A 26,853-nucleotide genomic window follows, 5' to 3' on the forward strand; every position below is an offset into this window, starting at 1 on the left:
TTCAGCTCACAGACCACAATCATGTGTGTGTGTCATTACTTCATCTGGCGCCCGAAGCAGATTGATTGACAGCTACCTCTCGATTGACGGCTACCGTGCTTACTTTGCCCGGCAAGGGCTATTGATGCGTCTTTCATCTGCGGATCCCCGGTAAGTATAGGTAGTTCCCTGTCAGCCATCCAACGCCAGTATTTGGATGGCAAAGAATTGGACTCTTTACTCCAGAAAGCAGGCCATAAATATTCTTTTTCATGCCTTGCTGCCCTGCTCAAGGAAGTAGAGAATCACTGCATTTGGTACCCAGAAATGGGCTCTCTCTCTCTCTGAGGGATTGGTCCCAGATGAGAACTGCCTTACATATGGAGCCCTATGCTCCAGCGGAGGTCCTTAACACTTGGCACCTCTGCAGAGATGCAATTGAAAAATTTGGCCCTGAATCTTCTCTTATTTCCCTTAAGGATGTGCCCCCTCCACCTTTTTATGAGGCTCCAGCCATTTTGCCCCCTGCTTCTCATGCTAGGCATTCCTCTCTGCCTCCTTCTGCACCTCCTTTCCCTCCAGATTTTCAGGAAAAATTTCCTCCTCCTCCTCCTCTTCCTCCTCTTCCTCCTGATCCTGATCTTCGGCCTCGCTTGGGCCATTCTGTTTCCTCTTCAGCAACTCATTCTCAAGGCGGCTGCTTTCAACGCAAAGGGCCGTGCAGATATTTCTGCAGATGAACTGAACTTTGTGCTGTCTGTCCAATCTCCCAGACTTTAAGAGCAGATGGAGGTACGACTGTTCAGTATGATGCCCTTCCTTTCTCTGTCGTGAGAGATCTCTGCTGTGCAGTGGCAGATGCTGGCTTAGCCAGCTCTTATGTTAAAGGGCTTATTGAGGCTCTGGCCACAGGCTACACTCTTCTCCCAGTAGACTGGCATCAAGTTATGCGCCTTATCTTAACTCCTGCTCAGTTTGTTATTTGGAACAGTGAGTTCCATCAGCTTGCTGTTTCTCAAGCCACTGTTCTTGGCGGGGGTAGTGAAGTAGTGGATCGAATTTGTGGTGAGGGCCAATACATTGAAATCATTGAGCCATTGGAGCGGATCATTCCTGTCATTGCTGCAACTTCCTTGTGTGCTCAGCGTGCTTTTCAAAAGGTTCCAGTCACTGGAGACCCTGCCAAGAGCTTTGCTTCCATTCGTCAGGGTGCCACTGAGGCCTACATTGATATTGTCAATCGCCTACAGGAAGCTGTTGAATGGCAAATCGATAATGCAACAGCTGCTAAGGAACTTTTGCTTCGTTTGGCGAAAGATAATGCTAATGCAGATTGGCAAAAGGCTATTCAACCTCTGGCTAAACCCACCTTGGCAGACATGCTCAAGGTGTGCCAAGACATTGGCACTCAAACACACAAAATGGGACTCTTAGCTGCCGCCCTGCAAGATGGCCAACGCCCGCAGGGTCGTTGTTTTAAGTGTGGGAAAGAAGTCTTCACCGGCAGTCTTCAAGCAAAGGTTGGATACACACTTTACTTGGATGCTTTAGGATGCTTTGGGCTGATCCTGTGTTGAGCAGGGGGTTGGACTAGATGGCCTGTATGGCCCCTTCCAACTCTATGATTCTAAGGGCACTTTCAAAAGGAGTGTTGCCTTGGCACCCTGACATCCGCCGCCCTTCCAAGAAATTTCCCATGTGTGGCAAAGGCTTTCATTGGGCTAATCAATGTCGTAGCCAACCATCTGGCCCTCCTTCTCAAACTGAAGCCCCTGAGTTTTCTCCTCTGGTTGCCTCTGACCAGGGAAACTTCTGTCTAGGCTATCCACTAACCCAGGACCAAAAGGGAGCTCCTCCTCTGGCTTACCAAGAACCTCCCCTGTAGCTCCTTCATCACAGCTGTTCACAGATCTTATTGTACAAGATTAATTCGAATTTATCCTTCTTGGGGAGGCTCTTGATTTGCCCTCACAATCAGTCCTTCTTCCATTCTCTACACACCTTACATTGATCCTTCCCAAGACAGCCCGCCGAGGGTTTTTTGTTGTCCCTACCCTAGTCTCTCCTCCAGATAATTCTCCTGTTTTTATGTCTATTTGGACTAATATTCCACAATCTATTGAAGCAGGTTTTTCTCCAGCACATTTGCTTCTCCTCCCATTGTCTCTTCCTCCACAGAACCCCATGTCTCAGGTCCCTGTTGTTGCCTTTGTCCAACCAGTGGGTCGCTCTCACCCCATATTGACATTACTTCTGGGAGGTCTTTCTTTTCTTCACCTTCTAGATACAGGAGCAGATGTTACAGTCATCTCTTACCAAGACTGGCCCTCGACTTGGGATGTTGCTCCTGTACAGGCTTTTTGGGGCGTTGGTGGTCGGCATCTGGCGGAACAGAGTCAACGGTGGGTTAAGGAAACCTCTCCAGACTCTTCTCAGAACTCCAGATCCCCAGTGCTTATCCGCCCTTTTGTCCTGGACATACCCCTGAACATTTGGGGCTGGGACCTACTGTCCCAACTTCGTATGCACGTTTCCATTGATGTTTGATGACTTATGGCTCAAACACCTATTCCACTGCCTTCTCCTCCTGCTTTTGCTCTTCCTCTTACATGGCTTCCCGGTGAGCCAATCTGGGTGGATCAGTGGCCTCTCCCAGCAAGCTTTGCAGGCTTTGGTCCTTGAACAACTAGCAGCTGGTCATATTTCACCTACTATTAGTCCCTGGAACACCCCAGTCTTTGTTTTGAAAAAGAAATCAGGAAAATGGTTCTTGCTGCATGATTTAAGGGAATTTAATAAATGTTTAAAGCCAATAGGCCCTCTTCAATGTGGGGCCCCCAATCCTAATCTTATTCCTCATGATTATCAATTGGCTATTATTGATTTAAAAGACAGCTATTTCAACATCAAACTTTGCCCCCAAGATGGAGAGAAATTTGTCTTTACGGTGCCCTCTCTTAATCACAAACAACCTACACAGAACCATTTCAGTGGAATGTTCTCCCACAAGGGATGCTGAATAGTCCCACATTATGTCAACACTTTGTGCATACAGCTCTCATTCCTTTTCGACAGCGTCACCCGCTGGTGAATGTATTTCACTACATGGATGATATTCTTCTGGCTGCACCAGTGATTCCTCCCTCAGTTCTTGAGGATTTAGTCTCTATTCTGCTTCATGCAGGTTTACATGTGGCTCCTGAAAAGGTTCAGCGGGAGTCTCCTCATGTTTATCTTGGACATAAACTCCTGGCATCCTTTGCAGCCCCAGAGGTTCCCACACTCTCTCTACCTTGCCATCCCACGCTGACTCAATTACAACATGTCCTGGGTACATTAAATTGGGCTCAACCTTATTTTTGTTTGCCTACTTCTCTCTTACAGCCACTGTTTTCCTTATTAAAGGGTGCTAATCACCCAGCTCATAAAGTCCCTATGACACCACAACATGTGGAAATACTTGAAGAAGGGACTTAATCAGCTTATTCGGGATCGATTTGTAGATCGAATCCCTTCTAATTCTCTTCTTTCATTAGCAGTTTTAGCAATGGAACACTCTCCAACGGGAGTGCTTTATGTCCCATACAATTCATCTCGAGTCATGATTGTAGAATGGCTCTATTTGCATTCTACCCCCCCTCAAAATGTTTATCCTCATGCTACAGCTCTGGCTGACCTTGTGTCTATGGCCCGCAGGCGCTCCACCCACTTACTAGGTTATGACTTAGTGACATTAGCATTACCAATTACTAAAGACCAGTATTCTTTTCTTTTTGCATCCTCCACTGATTTCCAGATCGCTCTGACTGATTATGTGGGGGAAGTAATGTTTAACCTTCCTAAAGATCCGTGGCTTACAGTGCTTTTGTCTCTCCCACATGTTTTCAGATCAGCACAGAAAACTGCCCCGATTCCAAATGCAATCACTCTTTTTAGTGACGGCTCTCCCTAACGGGGTGTTGTGACTTATCTTGAACATGGTTTTTGGCAGGATTGATTTACTCTGCCTCAGAAATCAGTTCAGTGAGCTGAAATTGCAGCGATTATTTTGGCTTTTCGCCTTTTTCCTGCTGTTCCTTTCAATCTGGTTGTGTACACTATGTATGCTTTTAATCTTTTGGCTCATTTACCCGCTGCCTGTGTTACCACTCAAATTGATGCTGATCTTATGGGACTCTTTCTAACTTTGAAGAATTTACTTATCTATTGCAAACCCCCCTTTTTTGTTTCACACATCCGGAGCCATTCTAATCTTCCCGGTTTTTTACCTGAAGGCAACACAGCTGCTGACCAGGCACTGCGGAATTTGACTGCACCTCTCTTTGATGATCTTTTTGAGAGTCATTCATTTTTTCACCAGTCTGCAAGGGTCCTAGCCAAATCATTTCCCTTGCCTCTATCTCAGGCTCAAGCAATTGTGCACTCTTGTTCCCATTGCAGCAAGCTTCCTGCACCTTTCCCCTATGCTGTCAACCCCTGAGGGACAGCTGCCAATCAGCTATGGCAAATACATGTTACTGCATGCCCTGTTATGGCTCCCTTATCTTGCTTGCATGTAGTTGCTGATACTTACTCTGGTTTACATGGGCTTTGGTGTTTCACAAAGAAACAGCGACTCATGTCATTGCTCAAATGCCGATTGCAACAGCAGTGATGGGGAAAGTTAAACTGTTGAAAGAAGACAATGGAGCCGCCTACATCTCTAAACAATTTGCAGACTTCTGCACTCAATTGCAGATTCAGTTAACTCATGGTATTCCTTACAATTCCACAGGCCAAGCCATAGTGGAATGGGCCAATCGTACATTAAAAGCAATGTCAGGTGGCTACAATAGAATGTACCTCCAACCTCTGTAATGTTGCAACAGTATCTGGCCAAAGCCTTATTTACAGTTAATCAGCTTACTCTGAATGCAGGTGGGCACACGCCCATGGAAAGACACTTTGTTAATCGCTCACCCCCTCCCTTCACCATTAGTTTACTTCAAAGAAATTTCGGATCCTGTCTGGAAGGGTCCAGTGCCTTTAATCACCTGGGGGCGTGGGTATGCAGCTGTCCCCACTTCTACAGGTCCTGTCTGGTTCCCTGCTCGCTGTGTGCATCCAGCTCGGAATGTCATGGAACAAAGATCTAACCAACCCGATCCCGAACTTCAGTCCTCAACTGACGGAGATGCCCCAGCAACCACGCTCCAGGGGGAGCTCCCAGATAATATGGAGAATGTTAAGGCTCTTACTACAAAGGCTCAACAGATGCTGCAGGAACAAAGACAGGAGCCATCTCCAGAGAACCTTTTCCTGGCTATCCTTGCTGTGATCACCACCAACTCTCTCCTGCTATGTGTGCTGTTTCTCTTTTCAGGGTTTCCTAGTACTCAGGCACAATTACTGGTCCCAGCATATGCTACAAACATGTGGGTACGCCATGCACACTACATGTTTCAAGTCCATGGGCAGAATGCCGCCCTGTACTATGAACACCCACTCACACTCTCCACTGCAGCCTTTCTTCCAGCCCTTATCATATAGAATCATAGAATCATAGAGTTGGAAGGGGCCATACAGGCCATCTAGTCCAACCCCCTGCTCAACGCAGGATCAGCCCAAAGCATCCTAAAGCATCCAAGAAAAGTGTGTATCCAACCTTTGCTTGAAGACTGCCAGTGAGGGGGAGCTCACCACCTCCTTAGGCAGCCTATTCCACTGCTGAACTACTCTGACTGTGAAATTTCTTTTCCTGATATCTAGCCTATATCGTTGTACTTGTAGTTTAAACCCATTACTGCGTGTCCTCTCGTCTGCAGCCAACGGAAACAGCATCCTGCCCTGCTCCAAATGACAACCTTTCAAAAAGAGGGCGATCATGTCTCCTCTCAACCTCCTTTTCTCCAGGCTGAACATTCCCAAGTCTCTCAACCCATCTTCATAGGGCTTGGTCCCTTGGCCCCAGATCATCTTCGTCGCTCTCCTCTGTACCCTTTCAATTTTATCTACGTCCTTCTTGAAGTGAGGCCTCCAGAACTGCACACAGGACTCCAGGTGTGGTCTGACCAGTGCCGTATACAATGGGACTATGACATCTTGTGATTTTGATGTGATGCCCCTGTTGATACAGCCCAAAATGGCATTTGTCTTTTTTACCGCTGCATCACACTGCCTGCTCATGTTTAGGTTACAATCCACAAGTACCCCAAGGTCTCATTCACACACAGTGTTACCTACAAGCGTATCCCCCATCCAGTAGGCATGCTTTTCATTTTTCTGACCCAGATGCAGAACTTTACACTTATCTTTATTAAATTGCATCTTGTTCTCATTTGCCCATTTTTCCATTGTGTTCAGATCTCATTGAACTCTGTCTCTATCTTCTGGAGTATTTGCCAGTCCTCCCAATTTGGTGTCATCTGCAAACTTGATGAGTAGTCCCTCCACCCCCTCATCTAGATCATTAATAAATATGTTAAAAACTACCGGACTGAGCACCAAGCCCTGAGGTACCCCGCTACTCACCTCCCTCCAGTCTGATGAAACACCATTGACAACAACTCTTTGAGTGCGGTTCTCTAACCAATTCCCTATCCACCTGACTATCTGAAAATCCAGATTGCAGTCCTTCAACTTATCCATCAGAACATCATGGGGAACCTTATCAAAAGCTTTACTAAAATCCAAGTAAACGACATCAACTGAATTTCCACGATCCAGCAAACCTGTTACTTGATCAAAAAAGGAAACCAGGTTGGTCTGACAGGACCTGTTGGAGCCAAATCCATGCTGACTTCCTTGGATCACCAAATTGTCCTCCAGATGTTTGCAGATCGCTCCCTTTAATATCTGCTCCATGATCTTACCCACCACAGAGGTCAGACTCACTGGTCTGTAGTTTCCCGGGTCATCCTTCCTCCCTTTTTTGAAGATCGAAATAACATTTGCTCATCTCCCACTATGATTGTTGGTCAGCTGCAACATCCCAGAAGACACAAGTCAACATTTTTTTCTTCTCCACCAGCTGACCTTAATAAAAAATGTCCTGGTGATTCCTATGCTTTTCACGATTTACCAGAGGAATGTGCTTTTGCTATCACTCCTCTGGTGTATGGAACACTAAATGGAAAGGCTGGAATAAGGCTAAACATATTTTGAACTCAGTTCGCAATTATTCAGCCTGTTGTGAATATTTTTGGTTGTGGGGTGCGTTTCCTATTCACCTAGAATAACTTTAGCAGACTCTACAATCAGTGACATTTATGAAAACTTTGCCAATTTCCCTGTTAACTTAAATACGGATCCTTACTCATATAGATGGAATAACACAAGCCCTCTTAAAAACAAGTTCGCTTTCAGTGTACACAAAAATCCTTTGATGTTTATCTTCAGCTTTAACTTATTAATATACTGTATATACAGTGAGTTCAGTATGATAGATGAAGCCAAATAAAATTGATTTAATGTTAAGAGGGAGTCAGTACAGTGCAATTGTTAAAAGTGGCAGGCAGACTGAAATCTGTGCTGGAATATGCAAGATCTGTAGTGTGCATGTTTCAAAAGCATATGAAGAATATTCTACACGGGGCATTGGAGGAAATGTGCACTTAACATAGAATAGGAACTTCCTGATATTTTTCAAATAGTCTCCTCCAGCATCCTGATTGGTTCATTTGGAGACTTCCCACTTTCTACCTCCCTGCTTGCCTCCAGAACAGACAGAATGAATGCAGAACAACAGTTAGATAGTGGGATAGGACTCTCCTCTTTATATATAAAATTTGTATCTATCCACAATAAAGCTATTCTTTAAGCAGCTATTGCTCAACTCCTCTTTGTATATTTAAACTCTGCCAACAACCTAGAGAAACAGATTTGATTCCCCACTCCTCCACATGCAGCCAGCTGGGTGACCTTGGGTCTATCACAGTTCTCTCAGAACTCTTTACATGCTACCTTGTAGGGAGAGAAAGGGAAGGTGATTGTAAGCCATTTTGAGACTCCTTTAGGTCGTATAGGCTGTGTATAAAAACATCTTCTCTTCTTTTTCAGTGTAGTAACAAAGGGCTCATCAAAAGATTAATTGGCTTGAACTTCCTTCCAGCTCATCTATATCATAACAACTGGATTTAATTTGTACAGTGCAGCACTTAACTCTTCTATTTCAAATACCATAGTCACTTTAATTCAGCATAAAGCATTCAATAGTTAATTTCGAGGGCAGGGACAATGTCTATCAAATTTTAGGTCATCCATAGGGTTTCCTGATGAAGTTAGAATACATATTACACAAGCAAAACCTTCTAAGTTTCCTCACATACATGGATGACCAAGAATATGCTCAGAAGAAGGGGAGACTCCTTAATAAGAAATATGATTAATCACTTATGTTAAGGCTTTCATATTGATGCAGGAGAAATGTTTAGTTCCTTTTTAAAAAGGAGAAGAGAGGCCGTTATGATGTCATGTTTGTCCAAGTGACTATGACCCAGATGTGGAAAAACCACTTCAGTATATGGGGCTGTGCTGCATGGCCAGCAGTATGTTTATGTGCAGGGGGTTGGTAGCTATGAAGCAGGAGAAGGAGGAGCAATGGCCTTCAAGGAAATATTTACTACTGCTTTGCAAATATGTATTTAAATTTGGCACAAGCAAAGCCAATGGCCTTGAGTTTGAAAATGTTTTGATTAATGTTTGTCAAATGGTTCAAGCAATTCTTAACACCTGACCAGATGTTGTTAAAATAATGTCTAGATGCTCAGCATTCTTAGTGTCCTTACAACAGATGTTGCACATGCTGTCAACAACATGTCATAAGACTTCGGATCACTGTGCTCAAGTTTAAATGTTTAAAAAAGCTAAACTAAAAATAGTAGAGAAGTTCCCCCAGAAGTTGTTTACATCCCATAAGATTTATTGGAACAACGCAACCCTGATAATTTCTTACATGAGAAGAAAATAAAAAAGCAGGCACAGTATTGACATATCAAGAAATAAATACTTCATGTAACAGACATTCTACAAAAATGACATGAGCATAATCATCAACAAAAACTGAGGTATCTTAAGTAATAAATAGCTATATCTGTAAAAAAATAATATTTTTCATTGTTACTGGTTTGCCAAAAGGCTTTCTACAAGGCAGTTAACACTGTTTTCAATCTAAGTTAGTTTAGAGATAACAATGCTTCAAACATGGCAGTGTCCCTGTTGTGAAAATAGATAGGTTTACTTTCTTGTCTTCAGTATCAGATATTGTTCAATATAGTCAATGAAGATGTCAAATTCTCCCATAGCTTTGTACATGCCTTTTTCTTGGAGCTGAGGAAGAAGAGTAAGGAAAATTATTTCCAGAAGAACATAAAATGATCCTGCTGGATTAGACAAATAATCTGTTTATTCCAATCCCATAGCAGCCTAACCAGATGCCTCATAGACCAATTATGCACGGGGGTTTTAGCGCACATTCGGGGTGGAATGGCGGCGACTAAAATCACGGATAACGCACGGAGCCGGCTGCAACCGGCTGCAGCTTCGGTGCATGCCGCCGAAAAAGCCGCGTCAGTGAAACGCGGAAGAAAGCGCAGCTTTCGGGTGAGCGGGGCGCAACCAGAAGCGGCGCCCGGATCGGCGCGTGCATAATCGGTTACTCTGGGTTTTGCCGCCGTCGCGCCCCGCCCCGTGCATAACCGGTATGCGTCGCGTCTTCCCCCTCCGCGTTTTCCACGTGACCCGAAATCGCCGTTTCGGCAGCCGTGCATAATGGGCCATTCAGAGGACAAAACCTTCTTTGGTAATCAGAGTTGTACTGCCTCTGAAGATGGAAGTTCCATTTAGTCATCATGACTCAAAGGTATTAATGATGGATCTTCCATTATTTTGTCAAATCCCAATTTAAAATGTTTATACCATGACTACATCCTGGAGTAGTAACTTCCACAGGTTGGTTATGCATTTTGCAAAGAAATATTTCTTTTTGACTGCCTTGAATCTATTGCCTGTTAACATCATTGGGCATCCCTGAGTTCTAGTACAATTGATAAATGAAATAATTTTTTCAGTGGCATGCAGAATTATGTAAGGTATCTGCTTCAGCCTTTTAACGACTTTGGGGTAGGCAGAGTTGAAAGAAATTCTTTCTTGCAGTTTCATTAACTCACTTCTCTAGCAACAATGTAGGGCCTAGTCTTTCTTCCCTCATCATTATTCCACTATGACTTATAGGAAGGGCTGGTGGCTGACTATTGTGGGGATTTCCCTTCCTCACAGATGTGGGAAATGTTGTAAATTCTTAGGAAAATGCTGATTTATATCTTTGGATTGTCACCATGTAGAAGTAACACTGTAGTTCTTGACCACTGGTCTGAAGCATCTGAAACACTGATCACCTGTGTGGTATGAACTGCTTCACAGTCCTTTTTTCCTTGGTGACTTGTCTCACATGCATTTCATAAGCAATAACTATTTAAAATTTGGCAAGTGATTGAAATCCTTGGAAGGGTTCAATACAAGGGGAAGGCTGCACTTTTGGTACTAACAGTAAGGATATGTGAGTTGGCTCTGCAATAAGTCCCATCTTTACATATTACCATGGAAAGAGGAAACACCCACTCTTTCAGTGCTGGCACTTCCACATACTGTGTTCTCAAATTTAATAGGGGAATGAGAAATGTTTGGTGATGTGATGCAGACGCTTACCTTTTCATATGTTTCTTTGATGCTTTCTATAGTTTTGCTCTTCTTTTCACATATTAAGAACCGGTGCTGCAAAGAGGAATCATAGGGTATAGTACCATATCATCATATCACTAATATACCATCATTATTTGGACCTATCATTTATGCATTCAACTGAGACAGATACTCCAGATTTTGCTGCTCTGACTGGACATATATTTTGATGTCAATGCCACTGAGGATGAACATCAAAATCCATTAGTTTTGCCCAACCAGATCAAGGTTCTGATCCAGCTTGGCCCAAGAGTGGCAGTCAATAAATCATCAAATAAAAATAATAAATAAAAATAAAAGTGCATATATATAAATTTTGAATGTTCCAGGGATCAGTGTTTTCCTGTTTCAATTTATATGCAAAGGATTGTTTCTTGAGAGTAAACTACTCCTTTAACTACTTCTCCAATTCCATGGTTCCTCCTTTCTTGTTTTTACAATTATGTTATTCTTTGAATTTATTTCTTCCTTTTTATACAATGAATTATTTCCCTATGGGATCAAATACCTTTGGTGTCCTGTCACACAATGGGTCAGCAACAGAGCATAGAGGCCATGGCCTCCCCCTGATATTGCTTCCTGGCATGGGTATTCTGACTGCCTCTGAATATGGATGGGATACCACTAAGAAGGTCTAAAGTAGCTACACAGAAGCAGACAATGACAACCCATCTCTGAGCATTTCTTGCCTTACAAACACTACAGGGTCATCAGAAGATGGTTGTAATTTGTCAGCACTTTCCACTGCTACCGGGGGAAGAAGATAAGACAATGGAAGATGGAGTCTCCTTTCAACCTATATCTTCCTATTAAATGATGAAAGGAGAACAACCATTGATCAATACAGAAGAATGAAAAATGAAACTATGAAAGCTTGTGCCTACCAAAACCCAGAGGCATAATGAAAGTAGTACCATAATCAAAAGTATCAAAAGTTAAAGATAACAGAACGCATATGATTTAGCAATCAAAAGATTGGTGAGTAGATTCACTGCAATGGCAAGAATGAAAATGAGATTGAAAGGGTCTTAACTAGCAACAAGAAAACTGAAACACTGACGTTTGAAGTAAACGTTCAGAAAGGAACTGGATAGCAAGTGCATCATTTCTTCAGCATAGGAGAGGCAGTAGTAGCCTTAAATAACATAGCTATACTCAAGAAAGGAATGGAGAGGTTCAGATATAAGATCGTTTTCTTCTTTCTATATTCTGACCACACAGCAATTTTCTTTTAAAAAGAGACTGTATGAGTTCAGCATGAGAACATGAAACCAGGAGGGATACTTTTGCTATTGACAAAAGAGATATTTTAACTATTGTTCCACAGTCAATGAACTTCTGCAAAGCTTTATCCTTGGCAGGGATCCAGGTTCTAACCAGTTTGATGATGTCTCATTGTCCTAGAGGAGACCTCAGCAAGATGTATTTCCAGCTGCTTTGCTAAGCACAATAGTTTACTTTGTGACCTTGCATGCCTGTTCTTGAGTCACTCTGTGACCAGATGACACAATGAAAACACCACAGCAAAGAAATGTTGGTATCTGGGGCTGAAACTATGTCAACGAGAATTCAGCTTTCTACAGAGAACTATTAGGTAAGACTTTTATGCAAACTTTATAAAGGGAGATCTACTTTAATGGGTGATTATGTAAACTGTGCTAGGCTCTGGGATAGAAGAGAGACTCTGTCTGGCTAAACATGCTATTTTTCCCCTCAGGATACCTGTTTCCAACATATGTCTTCCTGCTTATAGTGAGGCTGCCTTCTTTTAGGCAGTCTTATGCCTGATGCAGGAAGACCATTGTGCCCTCTAAACTGTGCCCTGGGCTGTGAGTATTCTGCATTTATTCGTAGAAATTGCTATTAGTTGCAAAGAGATACACATAGGTATCTCAGATTCATTTAAAGTATTTTGTGTAGTCTAGTTGTTATAAACATCAATTTGAAAGTGCCCTGGGAAATTTCAGAAGCTAGATGGATTTCTAGTACCTACACATTTCACTGTCCTTCATAGCTTGGCTTGATTTACAATAACAGTATCTCTCTCTATCACTGCACTGTCAAAATCTTACCAGTATCTACAGTCAAACTCTTGTACATGAAGTACCACTGTATCTCTGACTTACAAACTGAAAATGGAAAGCATTGAATGGGCTACATTCAAAGGCACAGAAAAGGGAAATAGTGCTGAACTTGTCCTTTCTGTGAAATCTTGCATAGTAATCACAGCACTTCATTTTGCTGTCTCTGTTCCAAGTGGGGCTGTCCTTTTTGCAGAACAACTGTGTCATATAGGAAGGCTACTATTTCTTTTTAGGAATTCAGCTCTGTTGGATGCCATATTTTACTACTCTAGGGCAATTGTACTTTTAATTTTCACAGTGCACTTAAGAAATACAGGATATTGTAATAATGTAGAGTCTTATACAAGCCATCAAGGTAAGTGGGTCAGTACACAGGTAGCTGAAGAGAGGAAATGCAAGTACTTACACAGCGCTTAAGTGTCAGTCTCAGATGCAGAAGCATGTTTCCCAGAGAGTCCACATGCTGCTTGATGCTTTTGCTTGCATTGCTTGCTTTTAACAGAACATCTTCCAGGTAAAACTGGATCATTTCTGCCATGGACTGGCAGCCCAAGTACTCCTATGAAACAACAAAAAAATTGTAATGTTGAGGGGCTATGAAGAAGGGATTTCCGCGGATGTTCCATATTAATTCATATGGCCATTCTGTTCATTCAGGCATCTATACTATCTAACAAATCAGAAAGCAATGTATTTAAGAACAATGCCTTCTAGTTCTCTGGACCCTGACTCGTGGAAACATTTAGCTACCCTGGCAGTCCTATACAAGAAAGAAAGATCCTCCTGTGTGACACTTAAAATATGTATAAAGAATGATGTCTGAGCTCAATCTTGCATGGATATACCATTCTGTCAACCCAACAGCCTTGTATTTAAGACAATATTACCTTGAACTCTTGCAGTAAGTCTTCATTCAGCAATATGATGTCTAGTTCATCATCTCTTGATTGCTGTAAAAATAGTCAGACAGTTTTATTCACCGTCAAACATGTGCTTGGTAAAGAGTGCCAATGGACATTGTGCACTGTCTTCTACTGCTAGCTCTTGAATTTGAGCATTGTATCCCATTGAGCAGGAGAACGATGAGCTATAAATATTTTAAACAATTTTAAATAAAGCTTATCTGAAGGAGCAGTCTCACTGTATCCTCATGCTGATAACAGCAAGTATTCAAAATTCAGTGAATGCTCACAGCCTTAGACACATTCAAAAACTAAGAAACACACCAGTGAATGCTGACAGTCATAGTGAGAAAGCTGATATCTGTTTTCAGGCATTCTCAAAACGCATTGATACTTTCAGTCTTTACACATGACTGTGAACTTTCTCCACATTTATTGTAAGATAAATACTATTTTAATTTTCTCAAAACATTTTTGTTGTCTAATAAATATAAGCAAATAATGTGGCAATCTTTCCTTCCAAACTCTGCACAAAATCAGAGTCTGTCTTTCCTTTTATGCTTCCCAAACTTTTAGATGCAGAATAAGAAGCTAGAAGAAGGGTTCATCATACTCACAAAATAATCTTTAATCTCATTGAATGCAACTCTCAAGTCTCTGAGTTTTAGAGGCAGGACATCTGCAAAGTGCTTACAGCTGCCCTCGTTGAGCTGACAATGTGCCTTGTTGAGCACCAGGGACAGCAGAGTGAATGCTAGGAGAGATTTCATGCCTTCACAGAGTTCTCTTGTGGTCCAGTTGAGAATGCCATCACCTTGATTGGCCCCTAATTTATATTTAGTTCCCCTCCCCACTTCCTCAGGATATTGGGTTAAAATTAATCATTAAAACCTAAAGGTCATGGGATTTTCCATTAATGAGTAGAGATTTTTGTGAATTGGCTCCATAAAATCAGCTTCGATTTCCCCAATTTTTTTATTATTTGCTTCTAAATGGAAAGGTTAGATTTAGGATAGGAATAAAGTAAGAACAAAAAGTTGTTTTGACATTGTAATGGTATGCTCTCTCTCTCTTTTTAAATTAAAAAAAATCCTTGTTGTAAAGGGGAGAAAAAGTTTCCATAGTGTCAGACAGGAGAATCTTTCTTTCTTGTATGGGTCTGTGTTAAGTGAATGTTTTCATGAGTTTGGTTCATTTTCATACCAAATTCCAGGCACTAATAGGCAAATCAATTTTAGATTTTTTATTTGCAGTCTCTGAAAAAAACAGCTTTTCCTAAAGAATGTCCATGCATTAAACCTTTATCTTGACAAAAGCCCCTACAAGGAAAATAAACAATATACTAAATTAAATAAGTCATGGCTAACTTTTAACCTGTCTGGGTTTTATTTGTTTATTCAAAAAAATATTATTCACCACTTCTCTAGAGACTTCTTGAGGTAGTTTACAACAATAAAACAAAGCTGTTAAAACACAACCATTTAAAGTTTAAAACACAGCAAACTATATTCTCTATAGTTCCCACAAAGTGCTGTGGAACTTTTGTCCCTTCTCCAAGCCTATAGAAGAGGTGGCATAGCGATTATAATACTGTTATGACTCTCCACTACTGTTATGACTCCGTCATTGAGAGCCAGCATGGTATAGTGGTTACAGAGCGGTGGCTTCTAAACTGGGTTTCTCACTCCTCCACATGCAGCTACCCTATCCCACAGAGCATACTGCAATGAATAAATTCGATGGGCTTTTTCGAGGGCCCCGTTCAATGCATTTCCATCAGCACTGCTAAGTGGAAGACTGCAGCGTGTGCCCATAGAGGACCGATTATGCCCTTGGAGTTCAGATGTAATTGAATCAATTGCCCACATTATATTATACTGTGACTTTTATAAGGTTGCCAGAAACCGTTTAATCTTGCCCTTGCTATCAAGGTTTCCTGGACTTGCAGATGATCATCTAATTAACATCTTGCTTGCAGATAAAGATAATTCTGTTTCTTACATGGTGGCAAAGTTCTGCTATTCTGCCAGCAGAGTGCAGAAATCTTTGGCTACTGTTGATGCTGAGTGACCTGACTGTCAAAATGCTGTATTAATGTTTTGTGCCTTTGTTAACTCCCTGATGCCAAATGTCCTGTTAAAATGCTGTAATAATGTATGTCTGTAGATACTTTGATGCTAGTCAATGACCATAATAAATAACAACAACAACAACAACAACAACAACATATACATACATTAGAATAATTAAAACATGATAAAACATTTTAACGTTCTGCTATCACCATTTCTGATCCCACTGTTGTCTTGTTAACCATTCTGTTTTGGCATTGTGGTGGGATGATCTCTGAGTGCAGCAGGAAGTTCGGAGCAGGAAGTTACATGAGATGGGAAGATGGAGGGAGGCCCATAATTGTTCTTCCATCATCCTGGCCTCAACCATAGGCTTAGTGGAAGAGTGCCCGAAATCGCCGTTTTGGTGGCCGTGCATAATGGGCCTATGCCAGCCCACAGCTTCTTCCCAAGGAAGCAGAATCCCACTATTGAACCCAGTGTTATTATATTTCTCTGAGCACTGCTGCAGTCCTATACTGTTTTGGTACTATTTGCTTTATTTATGAATATATGGGTAGAACAAAGAGGTAGGGCAGGAGTTCTGCTACTCCATATCAAATAGAGACATTGGCCCATTATGCACGGCCGCCAAAACGGCGATTTCGGGTCACATGGAAAACGCGGGGGGGGGGGGAGAAACGAAGCAAACCACTTATGCATGGGACGGGACACAACGGCAGCAAAACTCAGAGTAACCGATTATGCACGCGGCAACCCTGGCGCCGCTTCTGGTTGCGCCCTGGTCACCCGGAAGCTGCGCTTTCTTCCGTGTTTCGCTAACGCGGCTTTTTCGGCGGCATGCACCGAATCTGCGGCCGGTTGCAGCCGGCTCCATGCGTTATCGGTGATTTTAGTCACCGCCATTCCACCCCAAATGTGCGCTGTTCCCACCGTGCATAATGGGCCATTGAAACAGAGAAAGCACTTTTTCTGCTCACAGAATGCCCTTTTCTCACCTCCCCCTTTCCTTGGCAGCCCAAAATACTCCCAGGACTTCTTGGAAGAAAAAGCTGTTGAAATATGGAAGATCTGTAGTGGTCATGATTCAGAAACATATGAAGGATGTCCTGCAAGATAATCAAAGGAGATATATATTTAACAAAATAAACTTAGGAACTTCCTGACGTTTTTCAAATAACTGCGGCAATGACTTACGTTGCCGCAAGATTGATGCAGCTGGCTGTGTGTGTCAGCGTGGGTACATTGTGGCGATGCAGGGGAATGACACATTGCATCATTCGGGGTAGGGCCAGGCTAGGCTATATAAGGTGCTACGTGTACCAGCCCGGCCTCTTTCTAGACTCTGCCAGAGAACAGCTACCCCCCCCCCCCCCTTACTATGATTAAGGCAGTTGGTACAGGTTGGAGAAGAAGCAGGCTATGGTTGATAGTTATGTTATGTTATACATTTTGTCACAGCTGGTGGGTTACATGGAAGGGAGCCTGGTTTTTTTTTTTTGGGGGGGGGTCCGGCCTGTGTACTGGACTTCCCATGTTAGGGGCCTCTCTAAAGAGGTGGCAAGTCACGAATGGTTGCCAACCCAGCTGGAAAGGTAGTAGCTCCCTTTGCCAGGTGGCCTGGGAAGCACTAAACGAGGTGCATGCCTTGCTATGTTTTCCCAGGTGGACACTTCCCTGGTGGGGGGTCCCTACAACCAGGAGACCTGAGTGAGGTACTGGGGGTGGGTTCCTGATGCCATTTGAGAACCTTGTAGGGTGAACTTAGTTTGCCCATACCAACTCCCTCTTCCATGTTGGGCCAACACTCCTTTGGGATGGAATGCTGGAATAAATGGATGTGGCCATGTTTAAAGCCAAATGCAGATGTGTGCATGCCGTTATTTAAGCCCCTAAGATGTCCCCATACTAGTCAATCTCCTTCAATGTCCTGATGGGCTCAGTGGGAGAATTTCTGCTCCTTTAAGCACACTTCCTCCCTGCTTACTTCCTCAACAGACAGAATGAATGACTACAGACAACAGTTAGTTTGGACTCTCTTCTATCCTCTTTCTATGCATAATTGTTTCCCTTTTTAAAATTTGAATTTATTGTTGAAGCCGAAGCCATGCAAACAAATACAGTATTTCTCTTTTTAATAAAATTATATATATTTTTAAGCAGCTTGGTGCCTTACTCTCTTGCATATTTAAATGCTGTAAACAAAGGCAAATATTTCAGGTTTTGATAGGAGGGGTAAGTGAGAAAATTGTGGAAGAGTGGAAATCGCTCCACCTGCAGGAAACCTCTCGTGCGTCTAAGTTACTGATTTCACTGACTTTAAGCATGCTTGACTCTGTTGGATCATGGCCAAGCCCCATTAAGTCTTGGAATGTTTGCACAAAGTCAGCATATGACTAGTCTATAGGAAAACTTACCAACAATGCTCTAGAGCAGGGGTAGTCAACCTGTGGTCCTCCACATGTCCATGGACTACAATTCCCATGAGCCCCTGCCAGCGTTTGCAGAATTGTAGTCCATGGACATCTGGAGGACCACAGGTTGACTACCCCTGCTCTAGAGAAAACTTTATGAGATCTATTGTAACTACATTATATTACTGTCAATGTAGACTTTCTCATTTAACAAACACTGCTGCACAGTTTTATTTTATGCAGAAGCATGCAAAGAAGAAATTTGCATAGTTATCATAGTTATCATAGTAAAAGGAATGGGAAGAACAGATTGGGAAGAAGATAACTATGTCTTGTTTTCTTCAGGATTATGTAAATAGCATGCTGACTTGAAGGGATCTTAGTCTGTATAAAACCCTCCAACTTGAATATGTCAAGTGTTATATTTGAACAATTGCATTTCATATAGCTGAGCAATGCCACACAGGTGTTTGCAGTCAATGGCGATACCATTTGGAGGACACAAATATAAAAGACTATGCCTTTTTAAATGTTACATTGCTATTTTAAGCACCTTCTAAGCATATTAGTCTCTGCTTAAGATTAGTCTCTGCTTCACCCTCTGCTGAGGCTCAGGGCGGTTTACATAAAATGTAGAAAGCGGTACATGGAACTTAGTTATTCATAACAATTATTAATTGGCTGCCTCAGAAATTGTAATGCTCTAACAGAAATTGTAATGCTTTTAGGAGAGAGAGAGAGAGAGCCAGATACCTTTAATGGCATTAATACACAATAAAACTTATAGCAAGTAACCTTCGTGACAAGTTTTACAGGAAGCAGGGACAATCATATAGGTGTAGGTCTAAATAATACCAAAACAATCTAAGGACAGTTATCCTATAGACCTGAGCAACAAAACCATATATAAAAATTCTGCAACCTACTCAGTAATTTACAAGGACTTGTCATCTAGCAAAAGGGTAATAGCTTTATCATCTGATACATCGACAGAAGGAAGCAGAGGAAGAAGCAAACAATGGTGAAGTTTATAACAGCTGCAACGTGTTAAATATGATGGACTGAGTCTGGTTCACTGTGGCAGTTAGTGCAAATTCTTTCATTATGGGGACTGCCCTTGTTTCTGCCCATCACCATAGTCGAGGGGAAACTGTTGAATTTGGCTGTAATTGCTTTTGGTAATATAATTTAGATCATTTGAGGAACAATTTTCTTTTGAGATTTGAATGATGTAGACGAAGACCCTGGGTAAAAAAGTTAGTACCTTATCATACCACATAAAAACCTTACCATCCTTCCAATGACATGCCAAGCCTCTGATTGGCCCTCACTGAGGGATATATCTCCCCAAGAATGATGGCAGTCCCCAACTGAGGCCTAATCATAAACTTTTCCTTGCCCCTCTGCTCACCTCCTCCTGGCACTTGGATTGAGAAGGAAGAGCAGCCAGGAGGTCAGCCTGGGTGATGGCTGTCCAGCCGTACTCTGCCACAGTGCTGCAGCTTGCTGCTAGGAGGGTGGGGTGAGCCATCTGCCTGTACTCAGCAGTGGCCACGCCATGTGCCCAAGCCTCCTGACTGTGGGGAGAGCTCAGAGGAGCAGAGGAACAAAAACAGAGGGTGAACGGCAGCAGGGCTCCTGTAGAGTGTGGTGGCCCAGCCAGTGAGCTCGGCTGCCCTGCTCTGTGGGGACCCTTCCACCCTCCCCTTCCTCTATGACCCATTTTAAAAGCAGGCTTTGCTACTAGTAGAAAGATGATAATTGTCTTATGGTATCACATAACATTGGACAAATATTTTGTAATGCCTAGCATCCTGGCTAAAAGTACTCCCAGAGGACCTATAAGGCAGAGTTGTTCTACCTATGTTATGTATTTTAATGATTTTAATGTAAATGTTAAATTATGTTTTAATAATTTTATTAATCATGATGTAACCTATATTGTCTTAAATCTGTAAGTCACCCTGAGCCTTTGGGGAAGGGCAGCATATAAACCTCTTGTGGCGCAGAGTGGTAAGGCAGCCGTCTGAAAGCTTTGCCCATGAGGCTGGGAGTTCAATACCAGCAGCCGGCTCAAGGTTGACTCAGCCTTCCATCCTTCTGAGGTCGGTAAAATGAGTACCCAGCTTGCAAACCACCCCGTATTGAGTCTGCCATGAAAGCGCTAGAGGGCGTCACCCCAAGGGTCAGACATGACTCGGTGCTTGCACAAGGGATGCCTTTATCTTTACCTTTAGCATATAAACAGAATTAATAATAATAATAATAATAATAATAATAATAATAATAATAATAATAATAATAATAATAATATCAAACAGATGCTGGTCTTCCTGCTGGAGAAATCAACCAACAAAATCCATTCAACAGTGGGAATCCTTTGGTAAGATTTTAAATGGGAAGAGGTGGCAGCTTTTAAATTAATATTAAAACTTAAATGTATTAATTTTATATATGTAATTTATTTTTGTAATTGTTTTAAATCTAATGTTACCTGCTGAGAGCTAACCAGGGAAGGGTAGAATTTAAAAATCATTCCTTTCTTCCTTCTACATCATGATTGTATAATCTGCTTAAATCTGTTGATTAGCCTTGCCCTTTATATTTATGCTCTTTCACAAATTATATTGTTCTTGATAATATGGGATTGGATTCCATTGTCTATCAGCACAAAGTGCCAAAGGCTATCTTCCTGGGTCTCTGCTACCCTTAAAAAAATTCCGAACTTGCTAATGTGCTTGGACTGAATTCTTTCTGGATAGATCATACCAAATAAACTTTACAAAATAATGTATCATGGATGGGAACAGCCTGGAAGGTAGACAATTTGAGGACAATGTTTTCAGCTAACTCCATTGGTCTTTGGAAGCCAAAACCTCAATGGGGACACAATCTATTATTGCGTATTGGACCAAAAGATGAGAATTGTCACACAGCATCACTCAGACAATTTCCTTCAGTGCTAATTCTTTGTTTTTTCCTGCTTTGTGGTAAAAGAAAAAAATGTCAACTAGTGTGAACTAGCTATGGAAGAGAAAGCAGAAATTTAACTAGCTTTACATCATGATTTCAAATAGTTCCAAAAACTGCCATTGAATATTGAAATGACTTCCAGTATTTCAGTCATCTGGTTTCTTTTGGCATCCTGCTCATTTGTGCCAATACAGAGGAAAAATTATTATTTCCAACTTCATATATCTTAACTGGGGTACAATAGCAAGTACCTTGTAACTATTTGTGATGCTTCTTGATACCCCAGATGAAGAAGGATAAAACCACCAGGTGGGTGGGTTACAATACAACCATAAGTACAGTAACACTCTTCTAAGTCCATTGAAATCAACAGGCTTAGACACATGGAACATCTTTAGGATTGCATTGCTACTGTCTTAACATGGAGCCCAGGTCCAGCCAGAAGCCAATCAACAGAGATCGATTAACAGCTCAAACAAATAGAGGGAGGGGGAGAAAAAAATCTTGGCAATCCGGGTTTTCTTATTGACTTGCTGGACAGCATTATGTACTGGAATAAGATGCGACACCAATGTTGGGATAAACAAAGCCACAGCTTTATTTAACTCCCCACGGGAGGGTTGACACAGCATGGGAGAGGGAACCTGACATAGCAGTTAGCAGACTGCACCAACAACCCACGGAGTCCAGAGGCGCCCTGGGGACCCACACCATTCCCAGCCGGAAGAGCAGATCCCCTTGCCTACTGAAGTCCGCCACTAAAGGAAGCGACCTATGCGGAGAAGCCGCCAGGCGTCAACCTGCTTTGATTGCCCCCAGGCCACCTGGCAAACGAGCCCCTGGCCTCCCAGCTGGGTAAGCCGCGTTCGTATACGCGCCGCCTCAGGAGAGGCCCCAAACCCCAGGGAGTCCGTATGCACACTGGACTACCTGCCAACAGGCTCCATCCCATGCAAACCCGCAGCTGTGACAATTATTGAACAAAACATACACATTGAAGCCCTGAACAATGCTGTACACAACAGAGGTCTTCAACCCCCGGGCTGCGGCCCGGTACCGGGCTGTTAAGGCCGCAGCGAGAGGGGGGAAGAGGCAGGCGCAGCTGCTGGCACACCAGCTCCTCATGTCATGGGAGGAGCCATGACAGCTAAACTGACAGCTAAGTCCTGCTGCTCTAATCCTTGCAGTGAAGTTAAAAAAACAACAACACCTTGTGGTGAAGAACTCACCATTCAGTACTTTACTGATATTTGAGGGAAGTCTAGAAAACTGTCTTATACATACAGATATAAGGCGTTTAGATGTGATCAATTTACTTTAGTGCAGCTTTGTGGGATGGGATCAAAGTTTAATCACAGCAGCCTCACGATGGAGGGCTTTTAAATCCTTTCTCCATGAGTTGTGTTTCTGGTCAAATCATACCCAGGCACATGAGAAAGATAATGAATTCACATATATTTTCCTCATAATGGAAAAGAGCCCAGCAATTTTCGTGTAATATGGCACATAAGGAAAGAGTAACCCTGCCCCCTACAAACAGCTGTTTACTAATCAAATTCTGAGACTATCTACTATTACACTACACTATGAAGGGAAACGTTGAGACTCTTCATCAGTGTCCTACATCATGCCTGAAATTTGTCCATAGCAGTCCCTGTATTTCCATAAATTCAATCTTCTGGTTAAAACTGGGAGACCTATTTTCTCCACTGCACATTCAGAGTTGTCTGGCAAATTAACACTGGACTCCATATTGGAGTCAAAATGGTTCCCTCAGATGCACTCTTATCTTTTATGCACTCTTTCTGTATTCAGTTTGTTCTGTTGTGTGCTTCTGTGATGTGAAGGAAATGTGTTTCTACTTTCCACAGCAATTACTCAAATTCATGTGCTCAGACTGAAACTGCAGCATCATCTTTCAGGTGCAATTGTGTGAAGCAGAAATCCAGGAAAAGGAGCTTTAGAAAATATTTTTAAGGCCCTCTAAGGATGGGAAAAAAATGACAACTCATAGTTAAATGTGACTTGTCATCTTTTTTTCTTCTTCCTAAAAGGGCATTAAAAGCCACACACCACATGTATTACAGTTGTACAATAAGCATGATGCTATAGTCATGGAAAGTTCATGGTAGATATACATCAGCTTCCACAAAACAATTGTTCACAAAGTATTGACATGCCTGCTATCATTGTTTACATTTAATCTAGAAATAGTATTAAATTTAGGGCTGGAGTTGCCATTTCCCTTTGGCAGAAAACTATCCATTAATGGGATGCTGTTATTTACACCTATATCATGAAAAGCTGCAGTTGCCTATTTCCAACCATGTTGACCACAGTTATGGTAGTTAGGTGCAATTACAGTGGTGGATTTTCAACATCTCTGTTTTCAGGGCACCCTGTCTACATCATCTGCTGAAATGGCCTTGCTGGAGTGCTGCAGAGGACCAGATATCAATCAAAAGTTATATGAGTCCCACCATCATTCAATATAAACTAGGATCATGAACTCACTGAATACTGTTCTGTGACTGTATGCTCCTGAATGGGTAATCTTCTCATTGAAGACATTAGTAATCTTCTCATTGAAGACATTCTCATTGAAGACATTAGTAATCTTCTCATTGAAGACATTCTCATTGAAAACATTAGTAATCTTCTCATTGAAGACAACTAATAAGATTCTAAGGAACTCCAGGTTCTGCCAGAACACATTTTAATAAATTACTACAATAGAGGGTTAGGGTGTTTTGTGTGCCTGAAGATAAATACAAGAAGTAAACCTAATCCCCACTTTATTGTTGAAGGATTACCTCTTCCCATACTATCCAGCTGCCAGTTAAAATCCTCTTCTCAAGCCCTGCTCTCCATGCCACCACCTGCCGAGATAAGGACTATAATGACCAACCAAGTACAGGCTTATTTTTAGTGGTGGCACCTGGCCTTTGGAATATCCCCCCCCCCCCCGCTTGCCCGGCACCTGCATTTCTTTCCTGTAAGTACGCTAAAAATTTACCTTTACTAATGCTTTTAACTGAAGAGAGTGCTCAGTTATCCTATTACACGGTCTACTTCTAGCCTGAGAACTGTTTTATCAATGACTGCTCCATCCTATGTACTGGTTTGCTTCTATTGAAAGTATTTATTGGCCTTTTTAATTAACTTGGATTGTTTAATTGATCTTTTATTGCTATTATTCGTTTGGTTTTGCTTTATTATTTTCAGCTGCCTCAAGGAGGTCTGGAGATATGGTATACACATTTTCTAAAAAAATATTTCTGATATCGAGGTGATATGCATTGTAGATAAATTCTGCCCCATCACAGTCATAAATAATAATAGTTACCAGATGCATCATGATGACTGAGAAGTTCATCTCTTAGTAGGGTCCTGGAAAGCCACAATCAACTTTCACATGTAGCTTTTAGCAGAAAATTCTTAGAGCAAGTGTACTTGCTTTTTACCATGATCACAGAGGGACAAGGAAAGTGAGTGTGGGAGAGGGAGGGTGTGAACCAGGAGCTCCAGAACAGGTCAGCTCTTGCTTTAGCAGATCAACTTCCTTTCTTACGTAGCTGAGCCCTAAATATGCCCAATACACCTTGTTTTCTTGCATGCCCTTTGCTTTTAAAAGCACTTGAAAAAAACATTATTAGGAAAGATTGGAGTCCCTCAGCAAACTGAAGTAATCATGAAAGAGAGAGAGAGGAGGGAGAGAGATTTATAGTGAAAATCATTACATCCAGTATAGACAATGGGAATATTAAGAGAACACTGCAATGCAAGAATTTCAATTATAACTACCTAAGTTTATATAAGAATGAATATCTGATAGTTATGGTTTTTTTTTTAATGACTCAGCATAAGTACTTATATGACTCACATTAAAGCATTATCTCTTCATTCCATCTACCCTCTCCTGTATGTTTAGTTGGACTTCCATCAACTCAGTGCAATTCTGAAAAGGTTTTAGAAAAGATGGCACTTACACCTTCTCAAACTGTTCCAGGATTCAGTTAAAACTAAATCTACTGTCAGTGACAGGGCGGGAGAGTCAGTTTTATCTTTTGTAATGAAGAAAACATGCTACAAGGGCAGCTCAGTCAGTAGGAGAACACCAAGACTATTTGTGCATGGAGGGGTAAAATGTGTGTGGCCTCCTGCTTGCAAACGTGGGATGGTAAAGCTCGTGTATGGGAGACCACTCCTGCATTTTCCCTCTGCCCTGCCATGCCTCTTTGCCTCCTGACAAGGCTGCAAGGGAAAACAAAACTAATTTCTCCTCCCGCTCCTTGGCTTGTCAATCATAGCAAGCAATCACAGCACAGCAGTTCTCTCATAAACTGAAACTTTCTCTCCCCCCCCCCAGCCCCATTTTAAAGGCATTTCTGTGTTGCTATGCAGTAATGCCAGAATGATACAGCATCCCACCCACCCCCATTGGGATTCATGGTGTTTTGGACTCTTTTTATGTCTGGATGGATTTGTGAGACACTGGAAATGGTAACTGGATATTTTTGCACCAGGAATCCGGCCTGCTTAAATGCTTGTTTGGTCGTGGGCCAACTTCTGCTTATGGATGATGTCAATGCCAGCCCAAGGCAGTCCCAGGCCTGGCATGATTCAGGCCCTCATTTGCCCTGTGGAAACCAATGAGGGCCTGCATCACACCAGGCCTGGGATCACTCCAGGTCAGAGTTGATGTTGTCCATAAATGGAAATTAGCCCTGCAACAAGACAAGCATTGAGGTGGGCTGTTGAAAAGGTCAATGTATAACAAATTATTGGACTTGATGGATCATTGGCCTGATCCAACATGGCTTTTGTTATGTGCTGAAGGAAGCCTCTTCATTCAAGCTTCTTGGCACAAGCCAAAGGGTTTGCAACCTGGGGCTGAAAGCCTGGGTCCCAGAAAGACAATTACATATACAGATTGGGAAATTCTAGAAAGAATGCTGTATCCTCGTGTATCAACTAGTCATCCTTTTAGCATGCTATAGATCTGCTTTTAGCAATCCCATAAAAAATCACACAAAAGTTTCAACATGCTTGCTTACATTGTTCTTGCTTTTCAGAACACTTCCCTAGGCAGGGAGGCACTGATGTCCTTTCCTCCTTCTAGAAGCCACCTTCCTACAGTATCAGGAGCTGGAGAGCAAGTGGCAACAGCTTTGAAGCTATTTTGAAGATCATCCAAGTATATATAACATAAAGTACACCCAACCTGAATCCAGTAAACTTGGAGAAAATAGTTGCTTTAGAGGGTGAACTCTATAGCATTGCACCCTTCTGAAGCCCCTCCCCTCCCCAAACCCTGCACTGCACAGGCTCCATTCCCAAATCTTCAGCTATTTCACAACCCAGCTGATGGATGTGAATGGGAACACCTTGGAAACAACACAGTTTTTGTGCCCATACAAAGTAGCTTGGTCAATATGAGTTCTTAAAGAAGTTACTTGTTTTCCAATTAATTTATCAACACTTAATGTACCTTGAGCTCTTGTGGAAATATATAATATATGTCTTGTGGAAATCTTAACACAGCCTGCGGCGCCACAGGCACCGTGGACTAAATAAAGCCGTAAAGGCTTAGTGGGAGGAGTTAGGGCGGGCTTGGTCTGGGATGAGGAAGGGTGCCGATTGGCCCCTTCCTCTGGGGCGAAGTGCCTGCCGATTGGCCCGGCCGATTCCTGCCCTGCCGACAAGGAAGCAA

The 26,853-nt window shown here is 42.2% G+C and overlaps 1 protein-coding gene and 1 long non-coding RNA gene across 4 annotated transcripts; one reads left to right on the forward strand and one right to left on the reverse strand.

Moving 5' to 3' along the window:
- LOC143836053 (uncharacterized) lies at positions 1–26,853 on the forward strand. 3 transcript variants are annotated; one of them, XR_013230470.1, is made up of 6 exons: positions 1–150; positions 12,100–12,289; positions 12,413–12,524; positions 20,489–20,550; positions 23,534–24,135; positions 26,216–26,853. It is a non-coding gene; the product is annotated as an uncharacterized LOC143836053 (long non-coding RNA). The 3 variants fall into 3 exon arrangements; XR_013230469.1 differs by lacking the exon at positions 26,216–26,853 and having other exon boundaries at positions 23,534–24,841; XR_013230471.1 differs by lacking the exons at positions 12,413–12,524; positions 26,216–26,853 and having other exon boundaries at positions 23,534–24,841.
- Positions 9,029–14,468, reverse strand: IL10 (interleukin 10). Its single transcript, XM_077334813.1, has 5 exons — positions 14,299–14,468; positions 13,667–13,729; positions 13,186–13,338; positions 10,663–10,728; positions 9,029–9,285 (listed from the first exon to the last, which is right to left on the reverse strand). The coding sequence occupies exons 1-5, from the start codon at positions 14,449–14,451 to the stop codon at positions 9,193–9,195; spliced, it is 528 nt and encodes a 175-aa protein (XP_077190928.1). The 5' UTR covers positions 14,452–14,468; the 3' UTR covers positions 9,029–9,192.

The sequence above is a fragment of the Paroedura picta genome, chromosome 4 (genome assembly GCF_049243985.1).
Source record: "Paroedura picta isolate Pp20150507F chromosome 4, Ppicta_v3.0, whole genome shotgun sequence".
In the NCBI taxonomy this organism is placed as follows: domain Eukaryota; kingdom Metazoa; phylum Chordata; class Lepidosauria; order Squamata; family Gekkonidae; genus Paroedura; species Paroedura picta.